General features: G+C 35.5%; 3 protein-coding genes, 1 long non-coding RNA gene and 2 pseudogenes across 5 annotated transcripts; 5 read left to right on the top strand and 1 right to left on the bottom strand.

The window, feature by feature from the left end:
• Positions 1-623: 623 nt before the first annotated feature.
• Positions 624-1,443, top strand: LOC104754956 (nicotianamine synthase 2 pseudogene; annotated as a pseudogene). The gene has a single exon (XR_015568990.1). The product of XR_015568990.1 is annotated as a nicotianamine synthase 2 pseudogene (transcript).
• Positions 1,444-1,461: 18 nt separating this feature from the next.
• LOC147949134 (uncharacterized) lies at positions 1,462-2,607 on the top strand. Its single transcript, XR_015582196.1, has 2 exons — positions 1,462-2,416; positions 2,520-2,607. It is a non-coding gene; the product is annotated as an uncharacterized LOC147949134 (long non-coding RNA).
• Positions 2,608-3,662: 1,055 nt separating this feature from the next.
• On the top strand, positions 3,663-4,365 carry LOC147949135 (uncharacterized; annotated as a pseudogene).
• Positions 4,366-5,085: 720 nt separating this feature from the next.
• Positions 5,086-14,567, top strand: LOC104730700 (uncharacterized). Its single transcript, XM_010449899.3, is given in 3 exon segments — positions 5,086-5,746; positions 13,038-13,937; positions 13,940-14,567. Coding segments are annotated over 3 exon segments (2,175 nt in total). The 3' UTR covers positions 14,554-14,567.
• A 2,343-nt stretch (positions 14,568-16,910) lies between these two features.
• On the top strand, positions 16,911-17,554 carry LOC104730710 (calcium-binding protein PBP1). The gene has a single exon (XM_010449910.3). The coding sequence runs from the start codon at positions 17,062-17,064 to the stop codon at positions 17,458-17,460; it is 399 nt and encodes a 132-aa protein (XP_010448212.1). The 5' UTR covers positions 16,911-17,061; the 3' UTR covers positions 17,461-17,554.
• Positions 17,555-19,015: 1,461 nt separating this feature from the next.
• LOC147949136 (uncharacterized) lies at positions 19,016-21,582 on the bottom strand. The gene is made up of 9 exons (XM_087470164.1): positions 21,361-21,582; positions 21,068-21,271; positions 20,913-21,002; positions 20,712-20,838; positions 20,408-20,649; positions 20,281-20,319; positions 19,884-20,183; positions 19,373-19,798; positions 19,016-19,291 (listed from the first exon to the last, which is right to left on the bottom strand). The coding sequence occupies exons 1-9, from the start codon at positions 21,553-21,555 to the stop codon at positions 19,016-19,018; spliced, it is 1,899 nt and encodes a 632-aa protein (XP_087326290.1). The 5' UTR covers positions 21,556-21,582.
• Between the last annotated feature and the right edge of the window lie 157 nt (positions 21,583-21,739).

Consider the following 21,739-nt stretch of genomic DNA (forward strand, 5'->3'; position numbering starts at 1 on the left):
ATCATTGTCCAGCAGAGAAGAAATAAGGAATTTTCTTAATAAACAGTAAATTCATCGAAGCAAATTATTTTGGGCTTTTTAACTTCAAAGTCCTCAAATAAAAATAAAACAATGTTACGTCGGTTGATCTACGAAATTTAATTTACAGATTCTATCATTAGCTCTTAATATCAAAATTACATAACGTGCCCCCAAACATTAATGGCCCAACATTAACTACATGTAATGTAACCTATTGTTCTATCTCCTTATTTACGGTGAATTTACCTTTTTCCATTTAGCTACAAATTTCCTTTTCTAAAATTTATTTATCAACACTAACAAAAAAATATAAATAATCAAACACGGTTCAACACGATTACATATTACTAAAGGGAAATTTTCAGTCTCGCTATACAAAACAAACCAAATTTGCTTTGCTTTTGAATTAGGGTTCATCGACTCATACTTCTGCCAAACTAAGGTTTAGCTTTCTAGTGATGTCGTCAAAAGGTACAACCTCAACTCAATCAATCCAGGAAAGATCGGTCGTTAAAGCGAGGAAATCAAATTAGGATTTTATCCGATTTCGAGAGAGATTCATCAAAGAAGTTTAATATATATATATATATTAAACTTCTTTGATGAAACTCGCTTCACAAGCCAACAAACTTGCTTCCATCGTCTTGGCCAAGTTTCACCTCCCCAACACAACGTTCCACAACTTTGACATCGACTCACAGGCCAACAAACTCGCTTCAAGCCTCGTTTCTCGCGATCTTGACCTCTCGAAACGCATGATCTTCCACACAACTGATGTGTTAAATGCTAAGGAAGGATTAGACCAATATGATGTCGTTTTCTTGGCAGCTCTTGTTGGGATAGATAAAGAGTCAAAGGTCAAAGCTATTGAGCATTTGGAGAAATATATGGCTCCAGGAGCTGTGTTGATGCTAAGGAGTGCTCATGGTCTTAGAGCTTTCTTGTATCCAATCGTTGACTCTTCCGATCTTAAAGGATTTGAGGTGTTGATCATTTATCATCCCTCCGATGACGTAGTGAACTCAGTAGTCATCGCACGTAAGCTCGGTGGTTCGAATGGAGTTAGAGACAGCCAGATTGGACGGTGTGTGGTTATGCCTTGTAATTGCTCTAAGGTCCACGCAATAATTATGAACAATTTTGGTATGAAGAAGAATTTGATCGAGGAGTTTAGTGCCATCGAGTAAACAAGTAATAATTATAATAACACATCTCTTTTCTGAAAATTATGTGTCTTTATGTTTTGCTATTTTCGATTTTATGCCTTGTGAGGAATGTGGTATACTGGTATGTTTGTTAAGTATTACTCCCTCCGGTTTTGTTTACTTGACGTTTTAGGAGTTTTTGCGTGGATTAAGAAAGTTGGTATATTGACAACTTTAACCTCAGAAATAACACAAATTTACCATTTTATTTTTTCATACATAATTTTTTTTTTACAATCTAAATCCAGAACGAATACGGAAAAAAAAATGAAAAAGTAGTTATACTCTAAGCTAAGCCGGCGTGATTACGACGGTGAAAACCTCAATCAGAGCGATTGCTGAGTACTCCACCTGCGACGGACTCGATCGAAGCGGCTGCTGTGTACTCCACCGACGACAGACCTGATCGGAGCGGCTGCTGTTTACTCCACCGACGGCAGACTCCAATCCTCTGTTGATCTCAATTCTTCGTTTTAATCAATCACTTCCAGTTCTTCTTCTTCTCCATTTTCCTCTGTTTCTTCTTCTACTACGACTTCCTCTTCTGTTCAATATATGGAGTAACGAAGCAAGATGGCTAAGAATTATTCTCCTTCTAATGATAAATCACACAGTCCTACAAGCCATGTTTCAACACGAGGCAGCTCTATCTAAGTCACTAGATATTGTGACATTAGTTAATTGGTTTCTCAGATTTGATTTGGCTTTTTTTTTTAAATGGCATTTGTCTCACAAATAAACTTATTTTTCTCTGTTCTTATGGTCTTGCTTTTGTGATTGAAAATGGAGCTTTGTAATTAAGCTAGTGCGTATATCACTTTTATGTTAGAGACATGTTATGTGATTACCTGAATAACATTTTTTGCTTGTTGTTTAGCTTATCCTCTGTTCGTACTGTTTTTCTACCTTTAACGTGTCTCTAACAAAGATCTCTCTTCCCCTTCTGATTTAAAACCTCAGATCTTCTTTTGTATATGCTCTAATTTCTCTTAGTTTGTTATGAGAATCATATATTAGATGTTTTACTTGTCACAGAACTAAGTAAATTCATTTTTTATGTTTGAACTCTCCACTCATTTGGATACCCTGCAGATATTAATTATAAGTGGCCGAACTCCTGAGGAAGCTTTTATAATTCTTGTCCCTGAGGCATACAAAAACCATCGAACTTTATTTGTCAATATTCTTAGGTAATGTTGATCATCAGGTTGCATTTCTTTGTGATTTATTCTTCCATTGAATGAATCAATTACAATACTCACCATTATCTCTCTCCTTCTTATTTTACTGCAGGTTGTAAATTTCTAGCTTTATTTGTCAAAGTGGTTATGTTTATAAGTTGAAAAAGTGATCTTTCGTATAATCCAGCGTGATTCTTCAATAATTTTTTTTTTATGTATTGTGTTAATTGATCTAGGGTTATATTTAGAATTTTATTGCAAAAATCACATTGATAACCGAGAATGACAAGTAATTTTAAACAGAAAAAATAGGCTAAAGCGACAAGTAAACAAAACCAGAGGGAGTATCATTTTGTGAATTTCGTGAGTTCTTTAATCTTCATATTAGTTTGAAGATATGGAACCTTGTTGATGTTCTTTTTATATTGTGATCAATAAAATATACTCTTGAGTTATGATAAAGCTTATATTTATTTTTGTTTAACTTTATCATTATGGATTTGTGATCATATGAGTTACTAACTGTGAAAACAAAAGTTATATAATAAATTGAAATCTCATTAGTAGTTTTTGAATTGGTAGTGAACCAATTCAAAGTAAAGTGTACTACAGTCCACATATTATATTTATACTAATATTTTTGAAGTAGGAATTTGAAATAAATTTTGATTTTCAAAAAAAATTACAATGTTTGTCATTACTTATCTATGTATCCAAACAAACTTTATTAAAAACTTATATAATTCATATAACCAAACAAAATTAAAAGATTTTAGTATAAATTAAAATTATATGTATCCATATATTGTTCCATAATTAACACTAGTAATATTAGACATGTTGAATAAAATTGATTTAATTAAGATTTAGCAAAATATAAGAAAAATATAAGAAAAAATTAAGAAAAATTTAAGCTACTTTTTTCAAGCTCAAAATATTAAAATGAATTAATTAATATTAAATAAACTACTCTTAGTTACAACTTACAACCTATAGTTGAAGATAATAAATCTTCTAGAAAAATCAATAAAATTTGTCAAATCATTTGATAAGTAATAGGAAGCTAGAGAATAAAAAACACCATTTCATATCTTCATATTCTTCTCACTCCTCACAATCTCTCTTCTTTTTAACATAATAATAATTAAACTCTTTTTCTAATAAACCAAACACCATTTTATGTTTTCATATTCTCTTTTCAGTATATGAAGAATATGAAGACATATTTTACTTATCAAGACATAAACAAAACCCCATGTCGGAAACACCTCCATTTGTAACCCCGTCTTCACAATGGGATACTACAACACCAAGAATGACACCTTCTAATCTACACGGCATCAAACAGCTGTTACACGAGAAGGTTTTCGTCCGGCGAAGCACAAGGCGCACCAGTCCATGGACTTGGTGTGGTGCCGTTTGCTGTTTCTTCTTCAGCATTGCTCTTTTACTATGTGGATTACGACGTTGATTCTGATTTTCGCCGTCAGACCGAGAATCCCAGGTTTGGACATCGCTAAGGCAAGGCAAAACACAATCCTCTTTGAGTCACCAGTTTTTAGCGGAGAGTATGTATTGCAGCTTAATTTCACTAATCTGAACAAGAAACAAGTTGTTCGGTTTGAACATATTCAAGTCGAGCTTCGGTATTCAGAAGAACTGATTGCCAAACAGAGTCTCTTGTCCTTTTCCCTGAGAAATGGCCAAAATAGGCTAGAATCGATCGTTTGGTTTCAGATTCCATCTTGTTGCCGGTCAATGATATGATTGAGCTCAGAAGACAAGTTGCGAGCAATTTGGTTGATCACCAAATAATAAGTACATTCAAAGTCAATGCAGTTCTAGGGTTTGTTCCGTACTCATACAGGCTGCACGACACTTGTCAATTGTCATATTCAGTTGACCGTCCACCCGGCGGCGGCTTGGTTTTGCGTAACTGCTCAACAAATCGATTTTGAAGAATTATTGTAATATATAAGCCCATTATGACTAGTAATAATAATATAGTACGAGGGAAAAGGGTAAATTTCAACATGTACTATTTCAAAAGTGTAAATTCCTATCCAGATAATAGATCCGTGTGTTTTTTAACCTAAACCCTTACATAATTCAAATTTACTACCTAGACTTCGAATTGTTACATGTATTCCTACATTGACTCAAACAGTGTTAGTCAACCATTAAATGTTTTGATCAATTTGACACGTAAGCAATCATGTGTCAAGGTCATTGGACTCGAAACCTTAAAACGACGTTGTTTGCAATGAAATGTTAAAATGACATGTTTTGACTTGGGGAAAGATCTTAATTGCAAATGACGTTGTTTGCAATGAAAGGTTAAAACGACGTGTTTTGAATCGGGGGAAAGATCTTAATTGCAAACGACATCATTTTAAGGTTTCGAGCCTAATGACCTTGACACATCATTGCTTACGTTTCAAAATTATCAAAATATTTAACGATTGACTAATGCTGTTTGAGTAAATGTAGGAATACAGGAAACGATTCAAAGTCTAGGTAGTAAATTTGAATTACATAAGGGTTTAGGTAGAAAAACACATTGATCTGTTGTATGGGTAGGAATTTACACTTTGGAAATAGTATGGGTTGAAATTTACCCTTTTCCCATATATATATATATATGAAAGCCAAAATTTATAGTCATGATAAAAAAATTAATGGGTATTGTTGATTCCAAGGGAGATAATAATACTCCATTGTTGAATCTGTGTAAGGAGATGAAGGATTTGATAAGAGCAGCGAGAGGTGCTAGGTATCAGTTAGCGAAATCTCATCTTCTTTACTTTAAATCTCTTGTAGAATTCACTAGCTGTCTTAACCAGTTTGTTCATAAGGAATTGGTTGTGATTTCGTATTCAGATGATGATTTGTCAAGTAGTGATCTGGTCTGTTCTGGATCAGAATCAGACTCAGATTCTGATTCTGATTGTTTTGTATGTGATCAGTCTCAAACAGCTCTGTTGAGCAATAATAACGATCAGAATCCGGGGAAAAACATGGTTGGAGATGGAACTTGTGGTTCAAGTAACAATGGTTTAGAGATGTCACGTGAAGAAGGTTTAGCGTCTGAGGGGGCAAAGTGCGTGAATGATCCAAATGAAGATGAGAGGAAAGGTTCGAAAAATGTTTCTTCTGCTGATGAACAGAACCCTTTCCTAGGTTATAATGATATATTTTGTTTGTACGGTTTCCCCGAGGATGAAACGCAATATGATGTCACAGTACCGGATCAAAGAGATGATGAGGTTGAGAGTGATGGATTTAGAGAAATTAGGCAGAGAGAAGGGATTTCTGATTTGGAACCTGAAAGTGATGATGGTAGTGTAGGACCGCGAAAATCCAAATATGAGATAACGATTATAACACCTATGTAAATCGATAAAAGAAAGGAGTAGAAGCAGATTCTCGGAGGCGAGATATGATCTCTTTACTTATCCCAAAGTAGCTCCCGCAGTGTGGCGGTTTAGTGAGTACATGGATCCCAGGATACAACCGAGACGAGACCGTATCATAACACTTGGTTACGGACTCAAACGAACGTTGGCTCAACGATACACTCTTGATAATACTTACGTTTCTAGTGAGAGAAAGAGGAGTGAGAGAGAGTTGGACTTTTACAGTTTCAGAGTTTTTGTTTTGTCGCAAGTGTGAAACAATGAAACGAGAGAGCTCTGTTTCTATATGGAGAGGAGGACGAGATGCTCTCCACAAAATATGGGCTCGTAGACTGATATCTCGGGAAGTTGAGGAGAGGAGAGATGCGATCAAGTCTCACACGTTGGCGAGATATCCGGAGCGACTTATTCTTCCGTTTGAGTTAATAAGACTTCGAGTTTGTTTATTTTTAAACACAACAAACTCGATTTGACTTTGCAAATAAGATTTTGAATATTATATGCAACATACGTAACATGAAATGTAATATAAGTTGCAAATAAATTTACTCCAAAATATTAAACCAAGTCCGGTCCATGCAACGTAATATCCTCATCCCATAAGCTTTCAAGCTAACCACTTTGGAGATTAATTTCTCATTCATTATAACTTCGCTTTTGACAAGTAACTACACTATGTTATAATGCTCATTACAAGGAATCCAAAGAGTCCTTAATCCGGTCATTCCGATGACGAACGTCACCGGAAAAGTCACCGGAAAGTTGGCTAAAGCCATGTTGTCAAAAGTGTAGTTCCAACAATCCCCCACATGAATAGAATTTACCCTAAACATAGGAAGATTTTACTGACTCAATAAAATAAGAAAAAATAAAAGACTAGACTGACTAGACAGACTCGACTTTCAAGAGTGTATGCGAAAAATAACTGTGTCTGAGATAGTAGCATTTTTCAGCCTTGAACTACTCATTGTTAATATCTGTCGGATTTACTGGCCAGGAGGTGAACATGATGTCTTGAACCACTCAAATATTTCTGTAAACCGAGATAACAGGTATAACCCAGCTTCTTTTTCTCGAAGAACCAAGTTCTCTATTGTGTTTGTTTTGGCCATGAACATGCCTGGATTTCATGAGGGAAGTTGGAGAATATAGCCTTACATTTTGTTCTCCTAGAAACGGTCTGATTTCACACTCACTAGGTGATTCGCCATTAGCGTTTGTTTTAAGTAGTTTTCCTTTAGGAAATGCTCCACTGATATATCATAGCTTATGGACTTGATCATTAAAAGCATTGCTTAACCTTTAAAGATATAGGAAGTACTGTTTTTCATCTTAGGAACTGGGCTGTGACTATTAGTCATACAGTATTCCAGATTGATTTTGTTTGATTTAGTTTTCCCTTTGAACCTAATTCTTGGGATCTCCAATCATTTAGGTGGGGTTTCCATCAAACATCCTCTTAGATTGTAGGCTTTAGACCCATTCCTCTTGATGATTTTACAACTTGATCTCTAGCTAGCCCTTTAGTAAAGGGGTCCGCAAGATTAAAAATTGTATTTATATAATCTACTGTAATTACACTAGTAGTGATCAAGTTTCTAATGGTCTTATGACGTCTTCTAATATGATGGTTCTTGCCATTGTAGTGAGTATTGTGTGCTCGAGCAATAGCCGATTGGCTATCGCAGTGTACACGTAATGCCGGCACAGGTTTTTCCCACATCGGAATATCTTCTAAAAAATTACGAAGCCAGTCTGCTTCTTCTGCGGCTTTATCTAAAGCTATAAACTCCGACTCCATGGTTGATCCAGCCGTTAGAGTCTGTTTCGCAGATTTCCATGATACTGCTGCACCTTTTAGAGTAAAGACATATCCACTTGTGGATTTTGAGTTTTTGGAATCAGCTATCCAATTGGCGTCACTGTATCCTTCTAAAGCTGCTGGTTCTTTACCATAGTGCAGCCCATAAGTTTTTGTGTATCTTATGTAATTTAATACTCTTCTTATGGCTTGCCAGTGTTTATGACCTGGATTACTGGTGTAGCGACTTAGAACGTTTACTGCATGCGCGAGATCGGGTCTTGTACAATTGGATAAGTACATAAGACTTCCGATCACCCTAGCATACTCTATCTGTGACACCGCTTCACCCGAGTTTTTGGTCAAGTGAAGTTCATGATCTACAGGAGTTTTTGCTTTTCCTTTTGAGTAGTTTTTAAACTGCTCAAGTATCTTTTCAGCATAATGTGCCTTTGATTGAATAATTCCGTCAGTGGTTCTAGTGATTTTAATCCCTAGAATGACATCCGCTAAACCCATATCTTTCATGTCAAATTGACCATGAAGCATATTTTTTGTTTGTTGGATCATGTTTTTATTGCTACCAATGATGAGCATGTCATCAACGTACAAACATAACAAAACATACCCACTAGGAGTAGTTTTAATGTATATGCACTTATCACAATCATTTATCTTGAAACCATTTGACATCATTACATTGTCAAATTTTTCATGCCATTGTTTTGGAGCTTGTTTAAGTCCATACAACGACTTCACCAGTCTACAGACTTTATTTTCTTGTCCTGGAGCAACAAACCCTTCAGGTTATTTTATATAAATTTCCTCTTCTAAATCACCATTTAGAAAGGCGGTTTTTACATCCATTTGATGGATTTCCAGGTCTCTTAACGCTGCAATCCCGATTAGCATTCTAATTGATGTTATTCTCGTTATAGGAGAATAGGTGTCAAAGAAATCCAGACCTTCTTTTTGTCGGAATCCTTGCACCACAAGTCTAGCTTTGTACTTATCAATAGAGCCATCGGTTTTTAATTTTGTTCTGAATATCCATTTACACCCTAGTGGTTTAAACCCTTTAGGTAGGTCAACTATCTCCCATGTATGATTTTGCATAATGGAGTTGATCTCACTATTAACGGCTTCCTTCCATAAAGGAGCGTCGGGTGTAGTCATGGCTTCATTATATGTTCTTGGTTCATTCTCTGCAAGAAGAACCATCAGGAAATCTTCACTGTAAGTTTTTCCCTGGCGAGCTCGTTTGCTACGTCTAGGTTCTTTTTCTACTTGTTTTACCGAGGTACCAGAGGTACTGGCCTCATTAGTAGTGGTGATTGCATCTCTCTCTTCCCAAGTACGTTTCAGATTTTGTTTATCCTTACACGGGAAAATATTTTCAAAGAAAGACGCATTTCTTGATTCCATTATTGTATTAACATGAATATTTGGAATATCTGATTTGTGAACCAGAAACCGATAAGCACTACTGTTGTGTGCATATCCAATAAAAATACAATCAACGGTTTTAGGTCCGACAGTAACCTTCTTTGGAGGTGGCACTGCGACTTTAGCGAGGCACCCCCACACTTTTAGGTATTTGTACGATGGTACATTTCCTTTCCAAAGTTGATAAGGCGTATCGCCGGTTGTTTTCTGCGGTATTTTATTCAGAATGAGGTTGGTGGTAAGCAAAGCTTCCCCCCACAGGTTCTGTGGTAACCCCGATTCCAGCAACATTGCATTCATCATTTCTTTCAGAGTTTGGTTTTTTCGTTCCGCAACTCCGTTAGATTCCGGTGGGAGCAGTAGTTTGATGTATAATACCATTTTCTTGACAAAAATCATTAAAAGGTCCATCATACTTGCCTCCTCTATCACTTCTTACTACCTTGATAGTTTTTGAGAGTTGATTTTCAACTTCGGTTTTATATTCTTTAAATTTCTCCAAGACTTCGTCTTTACTACGTAACAAATAAACGTAGCAATATTTTGTACAATCATCTATGAAAGTAACAAAATACTTTTTACCGCCTCTAGATTGTACGTATTTTAAATCGCACAAATCTGTGTGTATTAATTCTAGAGGTTTGTTTGCTCTTTCAACACGAGGTGATGGTGTTTTTGTGAGTTTCGCTTGAACGCATACTTCACATTTTTCTCTGCTTATTTTGCATTTGGGGATTAAGTTCAAATTAATTAATCTTTGCATAGATTTATAATTCACATGTCCTAACCGTTCATGCCATAAAGTAGAAGACTCAACCAAATAAGCAACTGAATTTTTATTCATGGAATTGTTTGAAACAGAAGTAGAAGCTACATCATTTTTCTTAAGGATTGTTGCAACATACAGCTTAACAAGTCCTCCCTTAACAAAACCTTTGCCAATAAAGACACCATTCTTACTCAAAGTCATCTGATTGGACGCAAGGTTAGCAGCAAAGCCATGCTTGCTCAATAGGGTCCCAGAGACCATATTCTTCCTCATGTCTGGAACATGCTTCACGTTGTGGAGCGTGACGGCCATTCTGGAAGTCATCTTCAAGACCACCTTTCCGGTTCCAACGATCTTGGAGTGAGACACATTGCCCATCATCAGATTCTCACCAGATTTGGATTTCTGATAAGTGTTGAACATGTCTCTGTGAATGCAGATGTGGGTAGTGGCTCCAGTGTCGTACCACCACTCCCTTGGGTTCTCATTGTTCATCACCACATTTGCTTCCGTGACGACCGCACACAAGTCCTCTTCAGTCAAATTGGCTTGATTTTTACCCTTGTCTTTGCCGCGACATTCAACGGTTTTGTGACCTTTCTTGCCACAGTAGCAGCACTTTCTAGCAAACTTCTTAGCCCCGCCTTGCTTCTTGAAGAACGTGGAGGACTGAGGTTCCGTCTTGCCTGGTACAGCCTTTTTTGGTGAAGCTCCTTTGTTGCCGTAGACAACCTTGGCTTTTCCTTTTCTCCTATACTCAGCCATATTTGCATTCTCATCAATGACGGACACAGCGTTGTCACGTTCAGTTGATTGGTTTTGCAGCCTTGAGATTAGGTTGAGCAAGGTGATTGGCTTCTGCGTGTGATCCAGATAGTGCTTGAAGTCGCTCCAACTTGGAGGTAGCTTCTCGATGAAGCAATTTACTGTGAATGTCTCACATATGTTCATTCCTTCATCAGCTAACTGTTGTGCAAGCACTTGAAGCTCATGTACTTGGTCCATTATGGGCCTGGAATCCACCATCTGGTAGTTGAGAAACTCCCTTGTGGCATGTTTCCCTGAGCCCACATTGTAGACTTTGTACTTGGTTTCTAGAAGATTCCAGAGAACCTTGGAGGTTAGTGCTTTGTTAAACGCCTTGAACAGCTTTTCCTCCATGTGCACAAAGATGGCATTTTTGCACAAGTAATCCAAGTGATGCCATGCATCGACACTTGCATACGCATGCACGTCGTTGTTATCAACAGGCAGTGCCGGAGCATCCTCGGTGAGAAACTTCTGCAGGTTGAGTGTACACAAGAAGAAGTGCATCTTTTGTTGCCACGATTCAAAGTTTGTGCCATCAAACTTGTTGGGCGTCATTGCAGAGCTCGGGATGCTCGGTTTCAGCTCGGTCGGTAAGAGAGGAGCAGGTGGTGGACCATTCCCGGGTCGGGTTGTCGACTCACGAAGTTCCTCAGCACCTCCGTTGTTGTTGTTGTTTTCAACACCGTTAGTCATCTGTTCAAAAAAGACAAAAATATGTCAATATTTGTGAACAAATATATTTATTAATCAATAGTTAGCAATTAAATAATTGAATAATGAAATTAATTTAATTTGCTAGAAATTAAGGGGGTGTATTCAACTTGACATTTTAAGTGATTTGTGTAAAATTTACAAATCCTATGTTATTCAATCATAGATTTTAAAAAATCTATTAAAATCTTCTGTTATTGAACTGTTATTTAAAAATTTACTTTAAAATCCATTGTTATTGAACTGATGATTTAAAAAATTACTTTAAAATCCACTATTATTCAAAATAGACTGTGGATTTAGATTTTAATAATTTTTAGAGATTCTGGAGGATTTGAGGGGATTTGTTTAGTTAAAAATACAGAAATCCAAATCTCATGGTTTTAGGTGAGATTTGAAAGAATTTTACAATAAATCATATCAACTCTCCTAAAATCATCAAAATCATTTAAAATCTCATAAAAACTCAAATCATTTGAAATGTTAGATTGAATACACCCCCTAATTATTTTCTGTAGATAGCTATTATAGTACGTTGTATACGTCACACTAAAGCATCGTAGAAAAAAAAAATTGATTGCTCGAAAAAACTGTTTCACGAAACTACCACATGCATGGTCTTCATGGAAACTGTTTTGAAATCTCGAGAGTCTTGAAGCGTTTTTGCGAAACACACCCAAAGGCCTTCACATAAAACGTTCAAACATCGCTTACAATACGGCATTAATCGTTATCAACTGTTCGCGTCGTAAGATCCGTTTTAAACTATATGTAGAAAACGAATCTTTACTTTGGGTTAAGACTATAGGACCGCAAAAATCTAAATATGAGATAACGATTATAACACCTATGTAAATCGATAAAAGAAAGGAGTAGAAGCAGATTCTCGGAGGCGAGATATGATCTCTTTCCTTATCCCAAAGTAGCTCCCGTAGTGTGGCGGTTTAGTGAGTACATGGATCCCAGGATACAACCGAGACGAGACTGTATCACAACACTTGGTTACGGACTCAAACAAACGTTGGCTCAACGATACACTCTTGATAATACTTACGTTTCTAGTGAGAGAAAGAGGAGTGAGAGAGAGTTGGACTTTTGCAGTTTCAGAGTTTTTGTTTTGTCGCAAGTGTGAAACAATGAAACGAGAGAGCTCTGTTTCTATATGGAGAGGAGGACGAGATGCTCTCCACAAAATATGGGCTCGTGGACTGATATCTCGGGAAGTTGAGGAGAGGAGAGATGCGATCAAGTCTCACACGTTGGCGAGATCTCAGGAGCGACTTATTCTTCCGTTTGAGTTGATAAGACTTCGACTTTGTTTGTTTTTAAACACAACAAACTCGATTTGACTTTGCAAATAAGATTTTGAATATTATATGCAACATACGTAACATGAAATGTAATATAAGTTGCAAATAAATTTACTCCAAAATATTAAACCAAGTCTGGTCCATGCAACGTAATATCCTCATCCCATAAGCTTTCAAGCTAACCACTTTGGAGATTAATTTCTCATTCATTATAACTTTGCTTTTGACAAGTAATTACACTATGTTATAGTGCTCATTACAAGGAATCCAATGAGTCCTTAAACTGGTCATTCCAATGACGGACGTCACCGGAAAAGTCACCGGAAAGTTGGCTAAAGCCATGTTGTCAAAAGTGTAGTTCCAACAGGTAGTACTCTTATAAGAAAGAATCAAAAGAAGAAGAAGAAGAAGAAGAAGAATAATGCTAAAGCAAGCTCTTCAGCTGATAGTGGAGTTGATAAGATAGAAGTCGAAGCAAACACTTGTAATGGTCAAGTTTCAAGTGAGGTTGACGATTCTAATGAAACTTGCGCGCAGGAGACGGAAGGAACAACTCCAGAGAGTGTTACTGAAGAAGTGACAAGATCAGATGAGGAGGATGGTTTTGATGAAGCGTATGAATCTTCTTCTTCTACTTTTTCGGAAACATCTGGTTTGTCCTTGACTGATCTTAGGAATGTAGTAGAAAGGATCAATCGTATAAGCGAGAAAGCTAAGAGTAATAATAATGAAGTCTCCGAGTTGCTTCAAGTTAGCAGAGTTGATCACCATCAACCTTTAGGATCACAGTTCAAGGGATTTGCTTCAAAGGTACTTGGTAGTTCCGGGAATTCGACTCGTGATTTGCCGTCGACACGCTGTTTTCGCTTTGATGATACTGCTGTTACACTCTCCATGACATTAGAGAAGCTTTATATGTGGGAAAAGAAGCTTCATGCAAAAGTTAAAGTTGAAGAAAATCTTAGGGTTTCTTATGACTAAGCGTACAAGATTGTTCAGACTCTTGATAACAACGGAGCAGAATCGAGCGACATTGACGAGGCCGAGACTGTGCTTAAACGCCTGTTATCCAAGATTAATGACTCGGTTAGAGCAGTTGAATCGATTTCGATGAGAATTCATAAGATAAGAGATGACGAGCTTTCGGTTCAGGTGATTGAGATCATCAATGGATTCCAAAAGATGTGGAGATTCTTGGCGAAATGTCACCACAAGCAGTTTCGAGTGATCACTAGAAGTAAGTCTTGTGTTCATATTGTTGAAAATGATTGAGCTCGAGGAAAGCTACGCATAAGGTTGAAGAACAAATTAGAAGATACAAAGAATCTTTGAGAGGTTACATCGATAAACAAAGAGGTTTCGTTAACCTCTTGAACAGGTGGCTTAACCGAAACATCATGGAGGACGAAGATGAAACGGAGACCGAGGCTCCTAAGATATTTAAGGTTTGCAGCGATTGGTTAAGAGAGATTGAGAATGTTGATGAGATTAAAGTGTTGAGTGCTGTTGACGAAATGAGATCGAGATTTCAAGGGTTAGGGTTTAAGCAAGTAGAGGAAGAGAAACAGAGGATGAGAACAGAGACATTGTCTAAGGAGTTAGAGAAGAAGACGAAAGAAGTGGAGGAGATTTGGGGAACTGCGGTTGTTTTTCCGGAAACTAATTCTGGTCGGACGGCAAACATGATGCTTGGACCGGAGTTGCCGTCTTTGAGAGAGAGTGTGACGCAAGAAACAGAACAGCGTGGGAGAATGATAAGAGAGTTAAACGACACCGTGTCAGTGAGTTTGCAAGAGTGTTTGGTTCCCATCTTTGAGGGTTTAGAGGAATTTTGTTTCTCTAATTTTAAAGCATATAAGAACATTAGAATCGTTTCCACATAAACTTTATAATTGCGTCAATCATATAGAAATAAAGATGTAAAGATAACAAAATAAAGACTTTCATATGATGATAATTTTCATCAGATTTCGTATATAATATATTGACTTTGCATGTTTATACTGTATATGCTTCACTACAAGTCATGTTATTTTATTTACCCAAATTAAGTGTTTGATACATAATATTAAAATTTGAATAAAATGTTCGATCGATCCCGAAAGATCTGCTCAGAAGTTTATTATTTGATTTGAATCTTGATCTAGTATGTTAATAAAAAAAAGAGAATTGACCGAGTCAATCAATCAAAATTCAATGTTCTTTGTACGAACCCGGTTCATATTGCGGTTGAGGTTCATGAATTTTGAAGAAAATAAACCATTTCATTATTGAGTAAGATTATGGATAACGATAGTGATTAAATTATCCAATGAGGAAGAGATTTGGTTGAAGTAATCAATGATAAAAAAAACAAAGGCATGCGATAGAACGGGCAGACCAAGTGGAATATTCTGTCTACCACAACGAAGTTTCAATCAAGATGTGAAGAGATTAATGTCTTCCAATAAGCGACCAAAAAAACTCGATTTCTTAATTTATTATCGCACCCAAAAGTCACTATGAATTCGTGAACGTGTTATTTTGGAGACTTTTCTCACCTAAACTACATTTATATCAAGAAAAATAATTTATACTAGGAGATATTCCGTGCTTTAAGCACGGGTCAACATTTTTAAAAAAATTTATAATATAATAATAAAATTTATTGTTATATTTTTTAAAAAATGTTATTTTGTTTGAGATAATATTTATTTTAATTGTTTTATAAATCTATTAGTCTATTTGAATACTAATTATTTTAGAATATTATAGTATTTTATTTTTGACGTATTATTACAGTTTTCTATTGTTTGTTTGTTGTATTTGCATCTTTATTTTGTAAAATATAAAATAGTAATTTTATTATTATTATTGTGAGAAAATAAATTTAGTTGCATAGAAAGTTTAATCTAAAAGTTTAATCTAGAAAATTAAATATAAAAATTATAATTTATCATCTATATAAATTTAGTTTTACCAACCCGCCAATGTAAAAATTAAAACACACATTTTTCATAGATTGAGTGATATATTTTTGTTTTTAAAAATTCAAATCACAACATATGCAGAAAAAATTCTGCATTTTATTAATAATAAGTATTATATGAAAATTCCAAACAATTCGTAAATAAAATAAAATAAAGATATTAGGAGAATCATAATTTAAAATCTTCAAATTTTGTTATCAAAAATAATTATATTGTATATTTGGATATAAAATCTTAGTTTTTAAAACTGATTGGTTTATACTTTTAAAAAAAAAATATTTACTAATTTCGTTCATAATTTATTAGAGAGAGAAAATATTTTTATTTTTATTGTTTTAGATTTTTTAGTATTTGATCTGTGAGTGTTTTTTTATTAGAGAGATAAAATATTTTTATTTTTATTGTTTTAGATTTTTTAGTATTTGATCTGTGAGTGTTTTTTTATTTTTTAGTTAATTATGTTTATAATAAATTAATTAATTAAGCTTAATTAAAATTTTCTAATGGCAATTGAATGTAATTTTTTACACATTTAAGATTAGTTTTATATTTGTACTTCTCAATTAATACAGTAGGATACCTTCTCTTCTTTTTTTTGAACAAATGCAAAAAAAAATTAAACCAAATAACTCTGTATAAATTAAATACGTCTAGAAAAAAAGATATATTAAAAATATTGAAAAATAAGTCAAAGATAAAGATTAGACTTGTCACGATGAACCAAACCAACAACACAAAGCCATCGTGAAGTTTGCGTTAGTCCAGTTCCTTTATGGTTGACACTTGACAGTCGATTGCTATACCATGTGATCGATAGTTTTAGTGAGCATTGTCGTGGTTTTTGGTTGTTCACCGTGCCGTCGAATGTTCCCGTTCACCCCAAACAGTATTGGTTAGAATTATGCTCTATTGGTGAAAGTGTTGTTATTGAGGAATATTTTAATGAATATTATTTAAATTATAACAAAATAGAGAAGAACGTTCCTTGATCAATGGAATCTACTAAAAAGGATTCTTTTTTTTTTTTTGACCTTTCCTCAATCAATGGAATCTAAAGTCACTTGCCTAAGAAAGTCGCATAAACTTCACATTCGAAATCTAACTTTTATTTCCATATAAAGAAAAAGAAGGAACAGACTACTTTAATTTTTTCTTCTCTTAGCTTTTCACACTACGCACCGCCCGTGGGAACAATCACATCCATACTGAAAAAGACAAATATAACCTTACGTGAGCTTCCAAGAAGAAGCCAAGAATTCAAAGATCTTTTCTTCTCTTACCTATAGCTTAGTTGGCTTCAAGTTCCATGGATGTTCCTTCTTGGAAATACCAAATTCTCTATCTTTATATACAAAAGAACTTGCTCACAAACAAGCAGTCTCTCTCAAATTCTAATACTTTTTCTCAATCCTCTCTTCTCTAATGGCGTCTCCTAAATCTTCAACAAGACCAAGCCAACAAGATCAAGAACCCACTAAATTCCAAGATTTCTTTCCAACAATGGCTGGAAAACTCGGTGGAGAAGGTCTAATCGAAGAGCTATGCAAAGGGTTCGAGCTTCTTATGGATAAAGACAAAGGAGTCATCACGTTCGAGAGTTTACGAAGAAACGCATCCACGGTTCTTGGACTCGGAGATCTAACGGACGAAGATGTTCGATGTATGATCAACGAAGGAGATTTCGATCGAGACGGTGCGTTGAATCAGATGGAGTTTTGTGTTCTCATGTTTAGACTTAGTCCTGAACTGATGGAAGCGTCACGGTGTGTTGTGACGGAGGTGATTGAGGAAGAGTTTTCCGATTGTAGTCACCGGCAATGATAGAGAGAACCTTCTTTCTCTGTCAGTGTCTTTTAACTAATTTCTTACAAAATTAAAAGAAGACAATTTAATAATTTATAATGTTATTTTGATTTTCCATTATTGTTACAGCTCATAGAAACTGTTTGAATAATACGATATGGAAAAAAACTATATATCGAGAAACAATATAGCAAAGGATAATCTTATTTAAACTTTCTAGTTTAGGCTTCGTCTTGTAAAATATGGATAGGTAAAATAATCATTGACCGAAAAAAAAAAAGAATGATTAATAAATAAATCTTCAGAGTGAAATAAATGTCACAAAATTTTGGCGATTTTTGTTATACAAAGAAAATCAGATTTGGCCAAGGGTGAAGAAAAAGACTTTAACGGTTTAACCCAAAAAATTGAACCAAACTAAACCATGTCTTACAACCTATTTGATTAGAATTTTAGAAAGTTTTTTTTATATATATAAAAAAGTTTATTAGAAAGCTAGCAGTTGCTTGCTGGCGAAAATACATGTCGAAACTTTCTCGGAGAGAGAGGTTCAACAGATCGATGGTTTAACCATTTAAAATTTATAAAAGTCTAAATATACAACAAACAACTAATACTCCTCGAAACTTTAATGTGTAATACTCCCTCTGTATCAAAATACTTGATGTTCTAGGATTTTTTCTTGTATCAGAATACTTGATTTTTTAGAGTATTTAATGCATTCTTATTTTCAAAATCAACTAACTATTTAATGATTTTGCTTTTACTATAAATAAACTATTAAATCAATCCATTTGTTCTAAGCATAAAAAAAAAAGCACACGGTTATATACATCATTTATTGTTTTGGGTTAATCATTTGTATTGTTTGGATGACATTAATTATTTTCTTAATCCTAGTGAAAATCTTAAAAAATCAAGTATTCTGATACAGAGAGAGTACTAAACTAATTTAAAAAACAATCGACACAAAAGATACGATCGATTAAACTAAACTGAAACTAAATAAACAACCCATGCCCACTACAACAAATATGTACATTGTTAGCACGAGAGAAACGCTATAATATGTAATTCATAGCTCTTTTACAAACGCTATGTTAGGCCACTGTTATTGTAGGTACCTCACATATGATAGTGCATAATTCGTATGCTATGGTATAGTATTATACCATAGCAGTACAAAAATGCTATGTTATCCCGCTTTTCAAATTTTTAAAGATAATGTTATAAATCATTATACACGCTATGTTAGGTGATTCTACCATAACGTTAGTTAAACGGTTTAATTCAGTTTTCGTAAGCAATATCTTTATGCTATAATATATTCTGTTATAGCAGGATTCTAGATGCGATTATAAGTGTTTTGAGAACACTGTTTTCGTGTTATTTTGAAAGTGATCCGGAACCTGTATTAACATTAAATCCCTAATTCACCATTTCACAATCAAACATATTACATAGTACATAACACAAGTTTAAAATTCATAAGGAACAAGACAAGTCTGAAAATAAAAAACAAATCCATAAGATAGATTGTAAGTCTAAAGTAGGAGACAGTAAACCTCATGGTTTACATGATGATCACTTTGTCCTCAGGCCATGCAATGACTGTGCCAAGGGCATCTTCCATCATCTCGATTTCTTCTGATGGCCTCCAAACTGCTGCATCGCTTACTTTGACAATATCTACCCACACTTTAACTGCATTAGAACCCAAACGAACAAAGTGAACCTTTTGGTCTGGATCATTTGTTGCCCATCGTCCTTCAGCAACAACCAGCTTCTTTCCGGTAATATCCATCAGTCTGGACTTCTTATTTTCCTTTGAGACAACTTCATTGGTACGCTGCAATGCCAAATAATATAAGCCAACCAACAATCATATGACTTGACAGAAACAACTTCATAACATATTGAAAACATTTACCTGAGATTCCTGTGAATGCCGTAGGGTTTTCTTAATTGGAGAGCCTGGACCTGTTGCATCCTCAATAGGACATGTTGCTGCAGATTTTGCCGCTGCTGTTGATGTAGAACCTGATGGTATATTAGTTGATGGAAGATTATGTATAGGAGAACTCTCGCCATTCTGACGAACAACTTTATGGGCAGGCCATGCTACATAAGTCATCAAACAGTCCTCCAGGTATGTCGTGTCCATTGTAGGCCTCCATATGAACGTGTCAGGTTGACATACTGAATCCACGAATACTTTAACAGCTTTTGGCCCAATAGGAAGACCATTAACTAATGCAGATGGTTCTTGTGTGTGCCAACGACCCTCAGCAACAATCAATTCATCCGTAGACAAATCCAGTAGTTGACATTTGTTCAGCGAACTTCCATGTAGGCCCTGTCATACACAATCAGTAAAACACAATTCAAATTAGAATATAGTAAAGGAGAAGAAATTGTCTGGAAATGACAATAAATTTTACCCTCGGCGCAATGTCTTCTATTTGGATCTCTTTATCCAATAGAACACATTTATTTGCAGGCCATGCAATCATCTGTCCAACAGCTTCCGCAATAGTAAACATTTTAGTTGCAGGTCTCCAGAGGAAAGCATCTGGTTTCGAAGCAGATTCAACCAATACTTTCAGATCCGTAGGGCCTAGACGAGAGTCATTCACTATGTCATCAGGATCAGAAGAAAGAATACGCCCCTCAGCAATGTTTTCATCAGTGTCAGACCAATCAACCAACACACACCTAGGGCGTGATTTTTTGTTTACACTCTACAAATGTTGAAGTTGAAAATAAACATAAGTTAGAAATTTAAATAAGCTTGAAGGAATAACTGTTCTTATATAATAAGAATAAGGAATCACTTACTCTTGGAGCTGAGTTTTCACCAATTTCAGGCTCTAGTCCCTGTAATTTAAGAAAGCAATGTCAAATTCCATTTAATAAATTAGCAAGTTAATGAATACTATGAGAATTGTCAATGTAATTAACTAACCTGCTTCTTTAAATCCATAATTTCATTTTGCAACTGATTGACCTGCTTTACTAACTGAACTTGCTTCTCTTGCATGTCAGCCATACATTTGTTCTTAATTTGGAAACAAGCTAATTTGGTCTTACTCATGCCTCTACCCATTGCCCTCAGTATACCAGGATTGTCAGGTCCCAAAAGCTGGGAGAGATGATCTACATTTGGATTTGTTGTACTTGTTGGACCATCAGCACCAACCAGTTCAGCTGCCTTTTTTTGCATAAGAGGAAATACACAACATTTAATGGGTAACAAATAACTAAGCGACATGCCAATTTGGAATTTACAATCTTTTCTGCGGCATTCGTATTAACTGGTGTACCATCCTTTTTGGTACGCGACTTGACCCAAACCTTTAGCCTTGTCACTTCAGATGGATCCTCGCTTTCAACTTTCTATGAAAAAGCAACACATCAATTATCAAGGTAGATATTACCAGATCAAATAACGTAGATGGTAGTAAGCTTACCATTTCTTCCGTTAGTCTGACCATTCCTTTACGACTAGTAGTGTGAGGGATCTGTTTCTTCCTTCTTTCTTTAGCCGTGTCACTCACAACCTAACATTTAAACATGTTATTAACCATCACTCAAATATTAAACTTACCTAATTTAAAGACAATACCTTAAAGGCTTGGTTTGTTTTTGTTTTCACAAATTTACGCCAGTCGATAGGAGAAATGTTCATTGGTCTCAGATTCATCCTCTGCTGGTTATTCTTAGCCTCATTAAGCTGCCTGACAATGCGTGACTTGTATGCCCTCCACAGATTTCCCATCTGCTTCAGCACAGCAATCCTTTGAAACTCTTCATCAAGCTCAAATCTTGCCTGCACTCAGTTACCATTAGCATGTTCTAAATAAGCTTAAAATTAGCATGTTCTAAATAAACAAAAGCATATTTTAATGAAATTGTTACCTGTACAGATTTCCAGAGAACTGTTTTCATATCTTCACTAACTTTTTTCCAATTATCAATTTTGATAGGAACATGTTCTCGTGCCAATGCACCAACGTAGGATGCAAGCTTAATTGACCCTGGACCATAAGGCTCTCCCATGAGGGTGTAGTCAACTCTTACTCGAACTGTTGGATCCTTGGTGATGTTTTTCATCTTTGTGGGTCCTCTCTGTCTCTTACGCTTGGAAGGACGTTCATTGGCATCATCCAATTCAATCTCACCTACATGCTCTTCCTCATTTAGCTGCTCATCTGCTATAATCGGGGGCTCCACAGGGCTGCTGGGCTGCTGAACTGCTACAGTGGGGGGCTCTTCTTGCATGCTGGGCTGCTGAGCT

The sequence above is a fragment of the Camelina sativa genome, chromosome 2 (assembly GCF_030686135.1).
Source record: "Camelina sativa cultivar CO46 ecotype springtype chromosome 2, ASM3068613v1".
Lineage (NCBI taxonomy): Eukaryota > Viridiplantae > Streptophyta > Magnoliopsida > Brassicales > Brassicaceae > Camelina > Camelina sativa.